Source organism: Balaenoptera physalus (assembly GCF_965194825.1).
Source record: "Balaenoptera physalus genome assembly, chromosome: 3".
Classification (NCBI taxonomy): domain Eukaryota; kingdom Metazoa; phylum Chordata; class Mammalia; order Artiodactyla; family Balaenopteridae; genus Balaenoptera; species Balaenoptera physalus.
In genome coordinates, this window is record NC_138890.1 from 51,207,685 (window position 1) to 51,223,554 (window position 15,870).

Genomic DNA, 15,870 nt, shown 5'->3' on the forward strand with positions numbered 1-15,870 from the left:
GGAGAAATCTCAACTGATACCGCAGAAATACAAAAAACCACAAAAGAATACTATGAACAATCATATGCCAACAAATTCAACAACCAAGAAGAAATGGACAACTTTCTAGAAACATACAGCCCACCAAAATTGAATCAAGAAGAAACAGATAATTTGAACAGATCAATCACTAGAATTGAAATAGAATATGTAATTAAAAAAACTATCTACAAACAAAACTCCAGGACCAGATGGCTTCACAGGCAAATTCTACCATACATACAAAGAAAAACTTTTACTGATCCTTCTCAAACTCTTCCAAAAGACTGAAGAGGAGGGAACACTCCCAAAGATATTCTATGAAGCCACCATCACCCTGATACCAAAACCAAAGATTTCACTAAAAAAGAAAACTACAGGCCAATATCTCTGATGAACATAGATGCAAAAATTCTCAACAAAACACTAGCAAACTGAATACAATGCATAAAAAAGACCATACACCACAACCAACTGGGATTCATCCCAAGTTCACAAGGATGGACCAACATACACAAAATCAATGTGCTATACCACGTTAACAAAAGAAAAGACAAAAACCACATGATCATCTCAACAGACACAGAAAAAGCATTTGACAAAATTCAACATCCATTCATGATAAAAACTCTTACCAAAATGGGTATAGAGGGAACATATCTCAACATAATAAAAGCTATTTATGACAAGCCTTCCTGCTAAAATCTGGAATAAGACAAGGATGCCCACTCTCACCACTTCTATTCAACATCGTATTGAAGTCCTAGCTACAGCAATCAGACAAGAAAAAGAAATTGGAAGGGAAGAGGTAAAACTGTCACTATATGCACATGACATGATGCTATACATAGAAAATGCTGAAGACTCCACACAGAAACTAAAAGCACTGATAAATGAATTTGGCAAGGTAGCAGGATACAAGATTAACATACAGAAAGTCTTTACAACAACGAAATAGCAGAAAGGGAATGTGAAAAAAACAATACCTTTTAAAATCACACCCCAAAAACACCCAAAAAACAAAAACAAAACTTAGGAATAAACCTGACCAAGGAAGTGAAAGACTTATATGCTGAGAATTAAAAAACATTAATAAAGGAAACTGAAGATGATTCAAAGAAATGGAAAGATATCCCATGCTCTTGGACTGGAAGAATTAATATTGTTTAAATGGCAAGTACCCAAAGCAATCTACAGATTTAATGCGAGCTCTATCAAATTACCCAGGACATTTTTCACAGAACTATAACAAATAATCCTAAAATTTATATGGAATCACAAAAGACCCAGAATTGCTAAAGCAATCCTGAGGAAAAGGAACAAATCAGGAGGCATAACCCTTCCAGACTTCAGACAATACTTCAAAGCTACAGTAATCAAAACAGTGTGGTACTGGCACAAAAACAAACAGATCAACGGAACAGAATAGAGAGCCCAGAAATAAACCCACACCCCTATGGCCAATTAATCTTCAACAAAGGAGGCAAGAATATACAATGGGAAAAAGAAAGTCTCTTCATCAAGTGGTGCTGGGAAAGTTGGACAGCTGCCTGTAAATCAATGAAGTTAGAACACACCCTCACACCATGCACAAAAATAAACTCAAAATGGCTTAAAGGCTTAAATATAAGACAAGACCCCATAAAATTCCTAGAAGAGATTGTAGGCAAAACATTCTCTTACAGAAACTGTACCAATGTTTTCTTAGGTCTCCCAAGGCAAGAGAAAATAAACAAAAACAAAAATAAACAAATGGGAACTAATCAAACTTACAAGCTTTTGCACAGCAAAGGAAACCATAAACAAAACGAAAAGACAACTTATGGAATGGGAGAAAATATCTACGAACAATGTGACCAACAAGGGCTTAATTTCCAAAATATACAAACAGTTCATACAACTCAACAACAACAACAAAAAAACCAAACAGCCAAATCAAAAAATGGCCAGAAGACCTAAATAGACATTTATACAAAGAAGACATACAGATGGTCAATAGGCACATGAAACGATGTTCAACATCACTAATTATTAGAGAAATGCAAATCAAAACTACAATGAGGTACCACCAACTCACACCAGTCAGAATGGCCATCATTAAAAAGTCTATACACAATAAATGCTGGAGAGGGTGTGGAGAAAAGGGAACCCTCCTTCACTGTTGGTGGGAATGCAAGTTAGTGCAGCCACTATGGAAAACTAAAAAGATACTACCATGTGATCCCACTCCTGGGCATATATCCGGAAAAAGACGTAGTTCAAAAGGATACATGTACCCCCACATTCACTGCAGCACTACTCACAATAGCCAAGACATGGGAACAACCTAAATATCCATCGACAGATGAATGGATAAAGAAGATGTGGTACATATATACAATGGAATACTCAGCCATAAAAAAATAATGGCACATGCAGCAACATGAATGCAACTAGAGATTACCATACCAACTGAAGTAAGTCCAAAAGAGAAAGACAAATACCGTACGGTATCACTTATATGTGGAATCTAAAGTAGGGCACAAATGAACCTATCTATGAAACAGAAACAGACTCAGACATAGAGAACAGATTTGTGGTTGCCAAGGGGGAAGAGAGGTGGGGGAGGGATGGACTGGGAGTTTGGGGTTAGTACATATTACATATAGACTGGATAAGCAACAAGGTCCTACCGTATAGCACAGGGAACTATATTCAATATCCTGGGATAAACCATAATGGAAAAGAATATTTTAAAAGGATGTATATATGTATATAACTGAGTCAGTCTGCTGTACAGCAGAAATTAGCACAACATTGTAAATCAACTACACTTCAATAAAAAAATTTTAAAAAAAAATTTCAGTTTTTACCTATCAAATTGACAAAATTTTAAAAATTATAATACTAATCTACAAAAAGTTCCTAAAGTTAATAAGTGAGTTTTGCAAGGTCACTGAATAAAATCAATAGACAAAACCCAATTGTATTTCTATACTAGCAATGAACAGTTAGAAATTGAACCATGTCATTTAGTATAATCTAACAAAATATGTACAGGAACTATATGCTGAAAACAACAAAACACTGACGAGAAAAACAAAAGAAAATGTAATAAAGTGGAGAGATAGACCATGTTCGTGGCTTGGAAGACTCAGTATCTTTAAGCATGTCAAACTTCCCCAAACTGATCTACAGATTTAACACAAGCCCAATTAAAATTCTAGCAGGGTTCTGTAGACACTAACAAGCTGATTCTAAAATTTATATGGGAATGCAAGAAACTAAAACAGTTAAAAAAAAAACAAGGTTGGAGGATTCACACTACCTGACTATAAGACTTACTACAAAGCTGCAGTAATCAAGACAACGTGCGGTATCTGCTAAAGGATACACAGCATAAACCAATAGAACAGGGTGCAGAAATAGACCCACACATACATGACCAATCGATTTCCAATAAAGGAGCAAAGGCAATTCAAAGGAGAAAGGACTACTTTTCAACAAATGGTGGAAGAAATGGATGTCCAAATGGAAAAAAAACAACCCTCAATCTGGGCCTCATACTTTATATAAAAATCAATTAAAAATGGATTATAGACTTAAATATAAACCATAAGTTATAAAACTTTTAGCAGAAAACATAGGAAAAATACTTATGATCTCTACCTAGGTAAAGACATCTTAGCAATAACATCAAAAACAATCTCTAAAAGAAAAAATTGATGAATTGATCTTTATCTTAATTAAGTACTTTTGCTCTGTGGAAGACTGTGTTAAGAGAATGAGAATACAAGCCACAGACCATATAAAGTATAAAGTATCTGCAAATCACTTATTTGACAAAAGATGTGTATGCAGACTATATAAAGAACATTTAAAACTCAACAGCAAGAAAACAACCCAGTTCAATGGGCCAAAGATGGAACGGGTACTTCACCAAAGAAATACAGATGGCAAATAAACCCATGAGAAGATGCTCAACATCATAAGTCATTGAGGAAATAGAAACTGAAACCACAATGAGTTACTACTACACACACCTATTAGAATGGCTAAAACACACACAAAAAACTAGACACTACCAAGTGCTGACAAATGAAGCAAACTGGAACTCTTACCCATTGTTAGAGGGAATGCAAAATGGCACCAACATTTAGGTAAACGGTTTGGCGATTTCTTATAAAATTAAATATACACTTACCACATGGCGCAGCAATCTGACTCCTAGGGTATTCACCCAAAAGAAATGAAAATTTTTGTTTACACAAAAGCCTATACATGAACAGATGTAGAGAACAAACACGGATACCAAGGGGGAAAGGGGGGGTGGGGTGTGGAATGAATTGGGAGATTGGGATTGCCATATATACACTATTGATACTATGTATAAAAGAGATAACTAATGAGAACCTACTGTACAGCACAGGGAACTCTACTCAGTGCTCTGTGGTGACCTAAATGGGAAGGAAATCCAAAAAAGAGGGGATATATGTATACGTATAACTGATTCACTTTGCTGTATAGTAGAAACTAACACAACATTGTAAAGCAACTGTACTCCAATAAAAAAAAAAAAAAGCCTATACATGAATGTTTACAGCAACTCTATTCATAACTGCCAAAAACTGGTAAAATCCCAGACGTCCTTCAAGGAGTGAGCAGATAAATCAAGTGTGGTGCTCCACACAACGGAAAGCTACTCAACAATAAAAAGGAACAATCTACTGATACAAGAACAATATGGATGAATTTCAAAGGCATTACACTTAGTGAAAGAAGCCAAACTCAAAATGGTACTATGGATTTATATGATGTTCTGGAAAGACAGAACTATATGGAATGAAGAAAATATCAAATGGTTGCTAGAGGTTAGGGGTGAGGGGTGGTTTTGATTACAAAGGGACAGAAAAAGAATGTTTTGAGGTGATGAAACTGTTCTATATACTGATTGTGGTGGCAGTTACACAACTCAGTGCATTTGTCAGAACTCACAGAACTGCACAACAGCAAAGCAAATTTTACTGCATGTAAATTTAAAGTTAAAATTTTAAAAATATATATAAACCCTAGGTGTTACAGGCTGAGACAGACTGCAGGGAAATGGCATTCTCATTAACTGTTGACAAGAGCATAAAGTAGTACAAACTCAATCTGGCAAAACAAGACAATAAAAGCATGAATTCAAAATAAGGCACCATAAGGTTCTGAAGACAAGGAGAATAATAAATACTCTTTAATCTTCAGCACTCCATTCTACATATAAAACCCAAGACTCAAATTTTCAGAGTGGTTGGTACATGGTCAGTGTTCAATGAATGATGCTGATGAATGAATGGAAGGAAAGGGTGAACATGCAGCAATTTCTCTTTTGAGCATTTGCCCAAAGGAAATAATTAAGGCTGTACAGGAGACTTAATTATTAAGAGGACTCTAAAATGCAACATCACACACTCCTTAAAAATGGTCATGTATTTATTTCTCCACTTGCTGGCATAGGAAGATGTCCATGATACATCGCTGTTATTTAAAAAGAACACTCCAAAACAACATCCAGCACAGCCCCACTTTTGTTCAAAGAAAAACTATAGATCTATAAACCCCATATCTTCTTTTATTCTGCAGGGATGAATAACACATCTGAAAGACTACAGAGCACAACGTTAAGTGTTCATCTCATGGCAGTAGGATTGCTAGTGATTTTTAGTTTCTTCTTTTTACTTGTCAGCATTTTGTTTTTTTCCACAACGAAGATCTGTTATTTTAAAATTAACTTTGTTTAAAGAGCACTGATAAGAGAGTCCTAACACTTCTGAGATAAACGGAATCTTCTGGGGCTGAGATATCCAGGAGGAAAAACGACTGCTTCCTCAGAAGCCCTATCTGAGAGAAGATCCAGTCTGAAAGGACTAGAGGTCGGACCCACAGAGGCTGTTCTCAAACATGGCCTCTGAGGGAAAAAAGGCTGGCACCCACCTGTATAGATGTCCATGAAGCTGTGCAGGGCCAAACAATGGGGATTCAGACACATCTTCACCTGGGCAGTCACCACCTGCAGCCAGCTGGCCGTCAGCAACCAGCACTCCTGGGGCCCGGCCAGGGAGCTAGTACCAAGAACATCAACAAAAAACAGAAGGGAAATCAACTTAATGCAGTTCCTGGGCTCAATGATCAATGGCAAAAATCCTCAAGACGTTAAATATAGTAGGCAAATGAAGGTGTTGGACCTTGCGTTCCAAGGATTTTCTAGGTGGGTGTTCCCACTTCGCTGGAATCTGGCCTATAGAATCACCCCTAAAGTTAATATAATTCTGAACTCATTACCCAATTTAACCAATCCCAATGAATTCCCAAATCCAAGCATTATGCCAGGCAGTCCAGAAGTAAACTAAATCCTAAGTTGGTGATAGTAACATTTCAATAGAAATGATGGATAATCACTATTATCATTATTATTTTATTTCTGACAATTGGAAAAGTAAAGGAAACCTAAGAAAAGCTGAGAAGAACATCTTCAAAGGTTATAGCCTTAAAGGTATTTGAAGAAAGGGGCAATACGGGCCAAGTAAGATGGGGCAGCTAGGGAAGGGTAAATCTGAAAGAGGTGCTTACTTTTGTCCCCCTTTGAACAATGGGCTGCTACAGAGAAGGCACTGCGTGGATGGAGACTCATAATAATTCGACCAAGAAGTTTGCTCGATGGTGACCGTCTCCTCACTCACGTTGGACAGGACGAGTCGAGAGCTATTGAGTTCATGAATCAAGGCGAAGACCTCAGCCAGCTCTGATTCATTCTCAGGAATCTGCAGGACTTTGCGCAGCAGCTGCAGCGTTGACTGGCGCTGGATCTCCCTCTGGGCTGCGCTCAGGGGCTCTGTGGCGCTCAGCACATCCGAGAGTGGTGAGCTCGCCTCCTGAAGAGAGTGGATCGATCACTAAGCGCCCAGGGCACAAAGAGCCAGTGTGAGGCGAAAACCATGAGTGGCAGAGGGATGGGCCCATGACTGAGAGGTGGGAAACCTAGGTTCCTAACCAGCTCAGCTAATAACTCACTGTGTGACTCACAGCAGGTATTTTCTCTCTCTAGCACTGTTTCTCTACCAGTAGAATGAGAGGATTATACACACCTCTTGGTAATGGTTTCAAGAGTCAGCTCCCATTCACCGGGTATTGGGGTTTGGAGGATTAACAGTCCAGGGGTTCAATTCTGGTTAGGCCACTGAACAGCTATATACATGGGTGACCCACAGCAATTTACTTAATCTTCCTGAGCCTCAATTTCCTCACCTACAAAATGAAGGATCAAAATACTAATAATCTCCTAGAGTTGTTGTACAGTAAATGAGATAGTATTGCAACAAAAATTCTATGAATGGTAATTCTGATTTATAAACAAGTACCTGTGCAGCTTAAAGCATTTATCTTTAATAGTGTGTGGCTTCTTGGTACAAGGGAACTTTATACACCAGTCAGAGGCTTCCAGGAAACAAGGTTCTGAAACACTCACTGAAACAGGTCCTTCTGAGGCAGGTCCCTTTTCAATGGAGGTCCCTCCCTGATCCCTTGTGCAAATGCAGCGTGAATCAAGCCCTCCTTCTTGCGCCCAGAGTCTACTCCTTTACTGCAGATTTCATTTTCTCACAGTTGGTAAACCAGTCCCCTGCCCTGCTTATTTACTGATTCCCAATACCACCATGAGGGCACACAAAAGATGCTAATTCATATTTGCTGGACACATTATTTTGTTTTATAGAAGTTAACTGCTTAGTAACAACTTATTACTCAGTATACCTACGACAACTCGTCTCACTATCTGTAACAGTTTGGTTACCTATCTTTCCCCCCAACTAGACCGTAAGCTCCTAGAGGGAAGTGGCCATGTCTTATTCATCTTTGTAGCCCCAAAAGCCTGACCAATAATAGGCATTCAATACACATGCTTGCTGAAAGAAAGAATGAATGAATGGCTGTAGAAGAGCTGAGTGACACTAGAATGAGTTGCCCCAGGAGGCTGTGTGTTCCCAGTCATGACTATGTTGAATCGTGGGCTGGAAGATCGGTTGGAAAGCGTACTATCCTTTGGCTCTGAGCCACAGATGAAAGATGGAAAGGAATGAAGATCATTCCAGCCCAGAGATGTTGTGGTCTTAATTACAGCCACTGGCAACAAACTGCACAGGAAATGTATGGTCACCAGGGGACTCCAAAGAGAAGGCACACAAAGGACCCTGGGTTTCTGACCAGTGTTTTATTTTGTGGAAAACAATAATTATATTTTGCTTCTCCAAAATTTAGAGAATTAGAAGGTGAGGGAATGTCTGAAGATGAGGGTCATGGTGGTAAGCGGCTATCAGTTAGCCGAAGATAGAAGAATATAATAAGAGTGGGATTTGAAACCAATTGGCAAAAGGTGCCTAGATAACTCCTGTCTAACCTGGAAAGTTAAGTCACCTCATCATTCCAGATCTAGAGACCAACATCCATTTTCACACTGCAAGTCACATCAACAGCTACAATGAAACAGGAAAAAGGAATGTTCAGAGCCATCTACCTACACAGAACTCAATTCCATTCCATAATCATGGACTGACACATTATATATGCAAGCTCCAGCATCAGAAGTATAGGGACTGGGAATTCCCTGGGCGGTCCAGTGGTTAGGACTTCTCGCTCTCACAGCTGAGGGCCCGAGTTCAATCCCTGGTTTGGGAACTAAGATCCCACAAACCACGCGGCCAGTTGGGGGGAAAAAAAAAGGAAGTAGTATGGGGGCAACAGACACACCTGTCCTACAAGTAATCATGGTCTCACAGGGAGCTAACAGGGAGTCAAGACAGGGTGTGGTCAATATTTTCTATTTCTCTACGCTTCCTTAGAATCTTTATATCCACATTTCTACAGAGTTCTAATTAGAGTACCCATACCATCTAAATTTTTTCACTTATTCGATCATAAACCATTTCCATCTTGCAGACTAATCTTTATATTTATCTTTTTATGCAGCATCTTAATATTCAGTTATAAAGATATGTTATAATTTATTTTATTTCAATGGTGGACACAGGTTATTTCTAATTTTCTCTGTTGTAATTACAGAATGTATGATGTTCTGGATGGGCTTTAGTTCAGATATTTTGTTTAATTCTGTCTAAAAATATGTATTCTCATATTTGTCAAAAACATGTGTTCTGAATTTGACTCTCAACACCTATCAAGAACCATGAAAATGTGTGTTGTGTGTGTACCAACAGTTTTACTCTGGGAAATTGACTTAAGGAAACAGTTCAAACAAACAAAAAATGTCTGAGTAATACAATGTTATAATGTTTCTTCATACTTTATTTAAATTCTGGGAATGGTAGCATAACTTTATTTTTTGTAACTAATGCTTTACTTTTTTTTTTCTTTTTGCATTTCTATAACCAAATAATTGACATGGAGTTCATTTGGGGTATAAGCTGTAGATCTAAATCAGTTTTCTTTATATTGCACTACAATCATCCCTATTTATTAAATAACATTCACTTTCTTGAAGGAAAAAAAAAAAGACAGGGTGTGGTTGATGCTTTTAATGTGAAGCAGAGCACATTAAACACATGGAGAAACCAAAAGGAAAGCTCACTGCCAGCAGAGGGCACCGTGTGGAAAAACAGAATATGATGGAAGGTATGGAACCATTTTACATGCAATTTCAAGGGTTTACAGATGCCTTTAAGCTCAATTCTGAGTCTTCTCTAGGGCTCATGGTCCTGAGAATAAAATGCCCAGATCTAATCTACCTTGCCCGCCTTGTTTTCCTGATGGGGAAACAAAAATTCAGGAGAGGGAAAGCAAGCAGCTTAGGGTCACTCCCAGGCAGGTCTCTCAATTCCTAGTCTCAGTGTTTTTTTTCTTTATTTTAGTTCCACTTCCCTTTCTCACAAAGATGATAACCTCAGAACACCACCTTAAGCACAGATCTGAAGATCAGGGAGGTGAGATTCATCTGCCAGAAAGCCCCTCCCCTCCGTATGCAGAGAAAACTTAGCCTGAGGCAGTACCCGCCCCCCGCCCCCACCCAGTCCTGTCCACTCCCAAACCCCGTGACCTCCTGACATAACCTTCTGGGTATCTCCCTGGCTAAAGGACATTCAGTGTGACCCCACTGCCTAAAAAACAAACTGCCAGGTCTTAGCATTAAAGATCTTCCATGATATGGCCCCAATATGCCTTTCAAGACTTCTTTTCCATAATCCTCCCCGCACACTCTCTCCTCTAACCCAATGCAACGAACACCAGACTCCCTACCTCTTCACTTCTGCTCATACTAGTCCTTGAGTATATGGCATGCCTTCCCCTTCCACCCACATCCTGCACATCTTGTGAGGTGCAGCTCAGATCTGGAGTAACCAGGCTCCATCTTGGATCCTGACCTCTTGTTCCGCGTGCCATCCTCTTTCCCTGCAAAGCGGATGAATGAGATCTCTCTTCTTACCCTCATCCTAGTCATTCTGTTCCCTGCCTTAGGTGCTACATCTTTCTGTTCACTTAAAAAAATTCACATGTGGAAATTAAGAGGCCCTCTGAAACTGCCTATTTTCCCTGGTTCTAATAAACCAACAAACAACAGAAAAAAACAAGCCCTAAGGAGCCAAGTGGAATGTGTTTTACTATCCAAATAGTTTGGTCCAACTTCAGGGAGGAGGCCTGCCAACACTGCTAGAAGTAAAGCTTTGTGGTTGGCCAAATGCTCTGCAAGAAACCTGAGAAGCAGTTATCTCATCTACAAAGTCCTGGGGTTGGCACTCTGTATTTACCAAAATTCTATTTACAGGCCCTTCACCAGCCTCAGAGCTAAAAGGATGTAACCCTTCCACCCCTCTCTTCTTCAGAATCCTCTTTAAGGCCTGTGTTGGCTTCCCCCCGGCACTCCCGTGAATGAAATCTTGGTCCACTGAGCTAGAAGGTTCTCAGAGATCAAGGTATCTGGTCAGCCCCCTCACCTTGGCAAAGAGGACAAGGAAGCCCAGAAAGAAGGCACTTGCCCAGGTTCAGAACCTGTAACTTGGTTCCAGTTCAGGTGTTAACTACTATTGTGTACTAAGAAATCCTTTTATTTCTCCTGAAGCAGGTCTGCTAACAGAACCCAATCCAAGGCTGCGGGGTGTGTTTGGGGAAGGAACTCACGAGAACCTTGGTGGTTTTCTCAGTCCGGTCTTTGGCAAGGTTAAAACCACAGCTGGGACAAATCCGCGGTTTATGCCGATTGGTGTAGACATAGCTACAAGAGGGATTCTTGCACTTTCCCCGACCTCTTGATGTAGCCAGGCCCAAATCCTAAAAAAGTAAGACTGTAGTTCAATTCTACAAGTCAACTTACACCTGGGCAGAGCCAAGAATCAGGATGACCTGCTATTGGTAACACAGAGAGGGCAATCACAAAACCAGATTTAGACTAACTCTCCAAGAGCCTTGAAGCAAGATACTTTTTCTGCAGCTATCCCCTTTCAGTCTTAATACAGCCTAAATAATTTTGACAAGTCCTTCCCTATCTGTGAAACAAGTGAGTTGAATCTCAAAGGTCAGAAATTCAAATGCCTTCAGGGTCCAGGCAATCAGCAGAGTGAAACAGGCCTGTTCTAACAGAGTGCCAGAGACTGTGGTGAACCAAAGATTTCAAGCTCCAATAAAGATAAATTGTGACTTCTCGACTGTTTAAGCTCAAACCTCTGGCATCTAGACTCCTACGACAAGCTGCAGTCTAATCAGCCGAAGAGAAGGTCCTGGGCAGTTCCCACCAGATGGTATCCCTATTGGCCTCTCATAGCCAAACGGAAGAGGTAGTGAAGGGATGGATGGCATGGAGAAGGTAGTATAATTAGGTCTTTAGAAAAAGAAGCCTGAGCAGCTCTCTAGGATAAGAGAGACACTCTCCCCAAGATCAGGCCAGATGAGGCACTGACCCACCATACTATGCACTGTCTTGTTCCTACTGAATCCTAGCACAGGGCATGGCACAGAGCAGGTGCTCAATAAAGTTTCTGAATTTTTAAAAATCTAGCTGTTTTCTCAAGATCTGTGTACCTTACTCATCCAGGGAAACTGCCAAATGATACCTGGCTGATTGGTACCTTAAGGATCAACAAAATTAGAGAATGTTGAGCAAGAGAAGCCCTAACACGCTTTCTAAACCAAAAGAGTATTTTACAGACAGTGAAAACTGAGGACCAGAGAAGGAAAGAGCCTTGCTCAAGGTTAGATGGCATGCTAGCAGCAGAGCCAGAACCACTTTTGGACTAGGTCTTTCGACACCCAGTGCTTATTCCACTGCTCTAGGCTGCTTACCCTGCAAAAGGACGACCCCAGAGTCACACATTCATTTATTGGGAGGTTAACATGTGTTATGTTAAAAATTAAAGTGGGGGAGGGAAAACCTTGGTGACAAACACGAGGCTAAACAAAATAAGTTGCTTTACTAAAGCACTTCTCAAACCCTTTCAGATACTAGTACTGAATGTGACTCTGTTTTAGGGAGGAAAAAAGTACATTTCTCAAACTTATATGTAGACCACACTTTTGAGGCTAAAAGGTCCAAAGACTGCTGAATGTTGAAGCTAGACTGGATTCTCATCTCCAGCTACTCTCAAAAGAAATATCCTGGTCTCAGCTGGCCTACACTTCATGGATCTCACCTGGGAAAAACAACAAACCTAGATGATTCACCCAGTAGCTATCATTTGTACCAATGACAGGATCTTCAGAATCTATGATCTATCCCTCACCCTACTCTCACTCCCAAGTACCACTCCCCACCCACCTCAGACTCCTACTCACTCTCAACCACACAATCAAACCACCTCTATGTCAACCCATCACCTGTCTGCACTTACCAGTGTGACGGTGCAGCTATACTTATATGGAGGAAACATATCAGGCTTGACCTCTACAACTTTCACCTGAGATGTCCTGTTGGCTGGGCCATTTGGTAGCTGTAGATCAAAACAAATTATTTTAGTGCTTCTGAACCTCAGTCAAACTCCTGAGGTCCTGTGTCCTGAAACAGCTTGAGGAAACAGTTGCCCAGGCATTTGTAGAGCTATGCTCCAAATGAGCCCTCTGAAATGCTAGTCAGCGGTCACCAGCCCACCAAAGGTTGAGTGTCACTTTCAACTCCAGGGGTTCCCACACTCTTTTGCACAACTTCTAACACTGCATATCAGAAACACTATGAGTCAGATTTACAACTACTATCAAGAAAAGCATGTAATAGCTCTATACACAAATATGTGGTTGAATTATGCTGACATAAAGAAGTCTGGGGAATTCCCTGGTGGTCCAGTGGTTAGGACGCCATGCTTCCACTGCTGGGGGTCTGGGTTCAATCCCTGGCCAGGCAACTAAGATCCCCCAACCTGCATGGCACAGCCAAAAAAAAAAAAAAAACACACAAGAAGTTTGAAAGATTATTCACTAAAATGTCACAGGTTGAGGGGAAAATGAAAATCATGGTTGTTTTCCATTTTACCACTATCTATAAAAATTTTCAAATGTTCTATATGGAATGTAAAAAAGAAATGAAGAAAGCATTCTAAATTAAAAATAATTATTCTGTAATAATGAATTTAAGTTAATTTTCAGAATATAAGATTTCATGTAACTTTTTCATGTAACTTAACTGGTTTAAGACTAGTAAAAGGGTTTATGGCTTTTTAACAAATACCCAATTTGCCAATTAAAAGGAAACTACACAGAAGACTGGGAATTTACACACATGAAGGGAATCAAAGGGCTGGAAATCTAGGAAGCAGCTAAAGCAGACTCGATTACTATCCTTCTATTCCCCAAGATCACACATGCACCCAGTGGTGACACCACATTTGGGTGAAAACAGATCAACCTTCAAAGTAGAAGCTGGCTGATAGCCTTGTTGGGGCAAATTTAGAACTATCAAACAAAAGCAGTTACCTGACAGAGAGCACATGGCAAGGGAGATGGCAGACTGATATTCCTATTCCAATTTGGTCCATGTCAGGATTTTCAATTTCAAACTGAGGGGTTGTGAAATTAACTTAATGGCCTGAAACCAGCATTTTGGAAAAAGAAATGGAAAAATGACTGCATAAAATAAGGGCATAGTTTCATTATACTTTTAATGTGTATATATATGTATATATTTACCAGGCTGTGATGTAGAAATGTGTTTGTTACTGACGGTCATGCTCACAAAAGTGCTGATTTAGGGATCTTTGATCATATTCAAGTCACATATGGCAAAAGAAATTTAAAAAAATCTAATAATACATATACTTGAACATATACAATTTTGACACCTGGGAAATCTTTAATAGCTCTATCATTAAATGGAATGAATTGTACTGGTTACAAACCAGTACATGGAGAAAGAGCCATGCTTTTAGGTTTAAAAAATTACATTTAAAAGATAAACACAGACAAATGCAGGAAAGGACTTGGCTGAATGAGCGCACACCAGACCATCAATAACAGTTATTTCTGGGTGGCAGGATCAGAAGAGACTTATTTTCTTTCTGCCTTACCTGAATTTTCTTTATTTTCTACAACAACCATGCATTCATTTTTTCTAAAAAGACATGACAACTAAATGCAGCATCTAATCCTAGATCGGATCCTGTACTAACGTAGAAAATGCTATAAAGGACAAAACTGGGTAAAACGGACGAAACTGGAATACAAATGATAAAGTATCAATGTTTCAGTAACAGAGTATCTCTAGTCTTAGGAAATACACACTGAAGCATTAAAGAGTAAAAGGCCATGTTACTTACCTTTAAATTATGTGTATTTTAAACACACACACACACACATACACACACACAACTGGGAAGACAAATGAGCACAAATGATAACGCAAAATGGGCTAATATGTTAACAACAGGTGACTAGGTAAAGAGAGCATGGCTGCTCTTTGTACTACTTTTAGTCTTGCAACTTTTCTTGTTTTAAATTATTTCTAAATAAAAATTTTAAAACATGCATTCATTTTTATAACCAGAAAAAGAAACTAATTAAAAAACAGGTAACTCATTCATGCTAACCCTCCTCCCACAGTTCTACCAGTGTAAGAATAGGCTTTTTGCCTATGGCTTTGAGACACTCAATGGAAGCCCTGTTCTCGGAGAAGCCAGCCCCCCCCACAGACGGCTCCCCCTCTGGGGAAGGGGTCTTACCTTCACCTCACCAGTGCTAGACGGCTGTTGGATGGGCTGGCCCAGCTGCTTCAGCGTGCTTGGCTTCAGGCCACAAGTCCTCACAGAGGGAGTCTTATCTGAGACAACCAGGAGCCAGACTGGTGACTTAAGTGCATTCAGAGTCTCCCTAAGTCTCTCATCTCCATGCTCAACCCCGACTCCTGTCCCCTTCCCTTTAGACAGTCCCTCCTCCCGAGTCTGTCCCAGACCTTACCACTCAGGGGAAAGGCCTGCCTGGCCCTGGGCAGTCCCATGCTGCTGCCTCGACCCACGTTAGCTGGGGCTGGAAGAATTGCTCTCATGGGTCTTGCTGCAGCCAGTAATGAGGGCTTGCCCCGTGCTCTGCCTTTAAGCTCTGAGGCTCTGGGCACAGGAATAAGCAGGTCAACTCTGAAAAAAAAAATAAGAAGCGAACTCTCCTAGACATTCCAGACCAAGGGGAAGAAAACCAAAGTGCAATCTTCAGATAGCACTTTATTAGAATAGTGTCCTGGTTAAACTGTCAGGCTTTAGACATTAATTAAACCATTAAATAGCTGTGTAACCCTGCGCAAGAAATCTTACTCTTCTGTTTACCTCGTTTGTAATACGCAATTACATGTACTTCATGGGGTCATTATGAAGATAAAAAAGTGCAAAACAGTGCCTACAGTGAGGGATATCAATA

At 40.0% G+C, this 15,870-nt stretch overlaps 1 protein-coding gene across 9 annotated transcripts in view; it reads right to left on the reverse strand.

The window, feature by feature from the left end:
• Nucleotides 1-15,870, reverse strand: part of HMGXB3 (HMG-box containing 3) — a 62,003-nt gene that overhangs the window by 23,699 nt on the left and 22,434 nt on the right. For 7 of the 9 annotated variants that reach the window (XM_082454044.1, XM_082454049.1, XM_082454048.1 and 4 more), the window contains 6 exons: nucleotides 15,418-15,593; nucleotides 15,183-15,280; nucleotides 12,867-12,965; nucleotides 11,164-11,313; nucleotides 6,610-6,911; nucleotides 5,974-6,101 (listed from right to left, as the gene is read on the reverse strand). In XM_082454044.1, coding sequence (XP_082310170.1) covers nucleotides 5,974-6,101; nucleotides 6,610-6,911; nucleotides 11,164-11,313; nucleotides 12,867-12,965; nucleotides 15,183-15,280; nucleotides 15,418-15,593 — 953 coding nt within the window. The remainder of the gene's footprint in view (nucleotides 1-5,973; nucleotides 6,102-6,609; nucleotides 6,912-11,163; nucleotides 11,314-12,866; nucleotides 12,966-15,182; nucleotides 15,281-15,417; nucleotides 15,594-15,870) is intronic. The other 2 variants (XM_082454042.1, XM_082454045.1) reach the window with 2 other exon arrangements.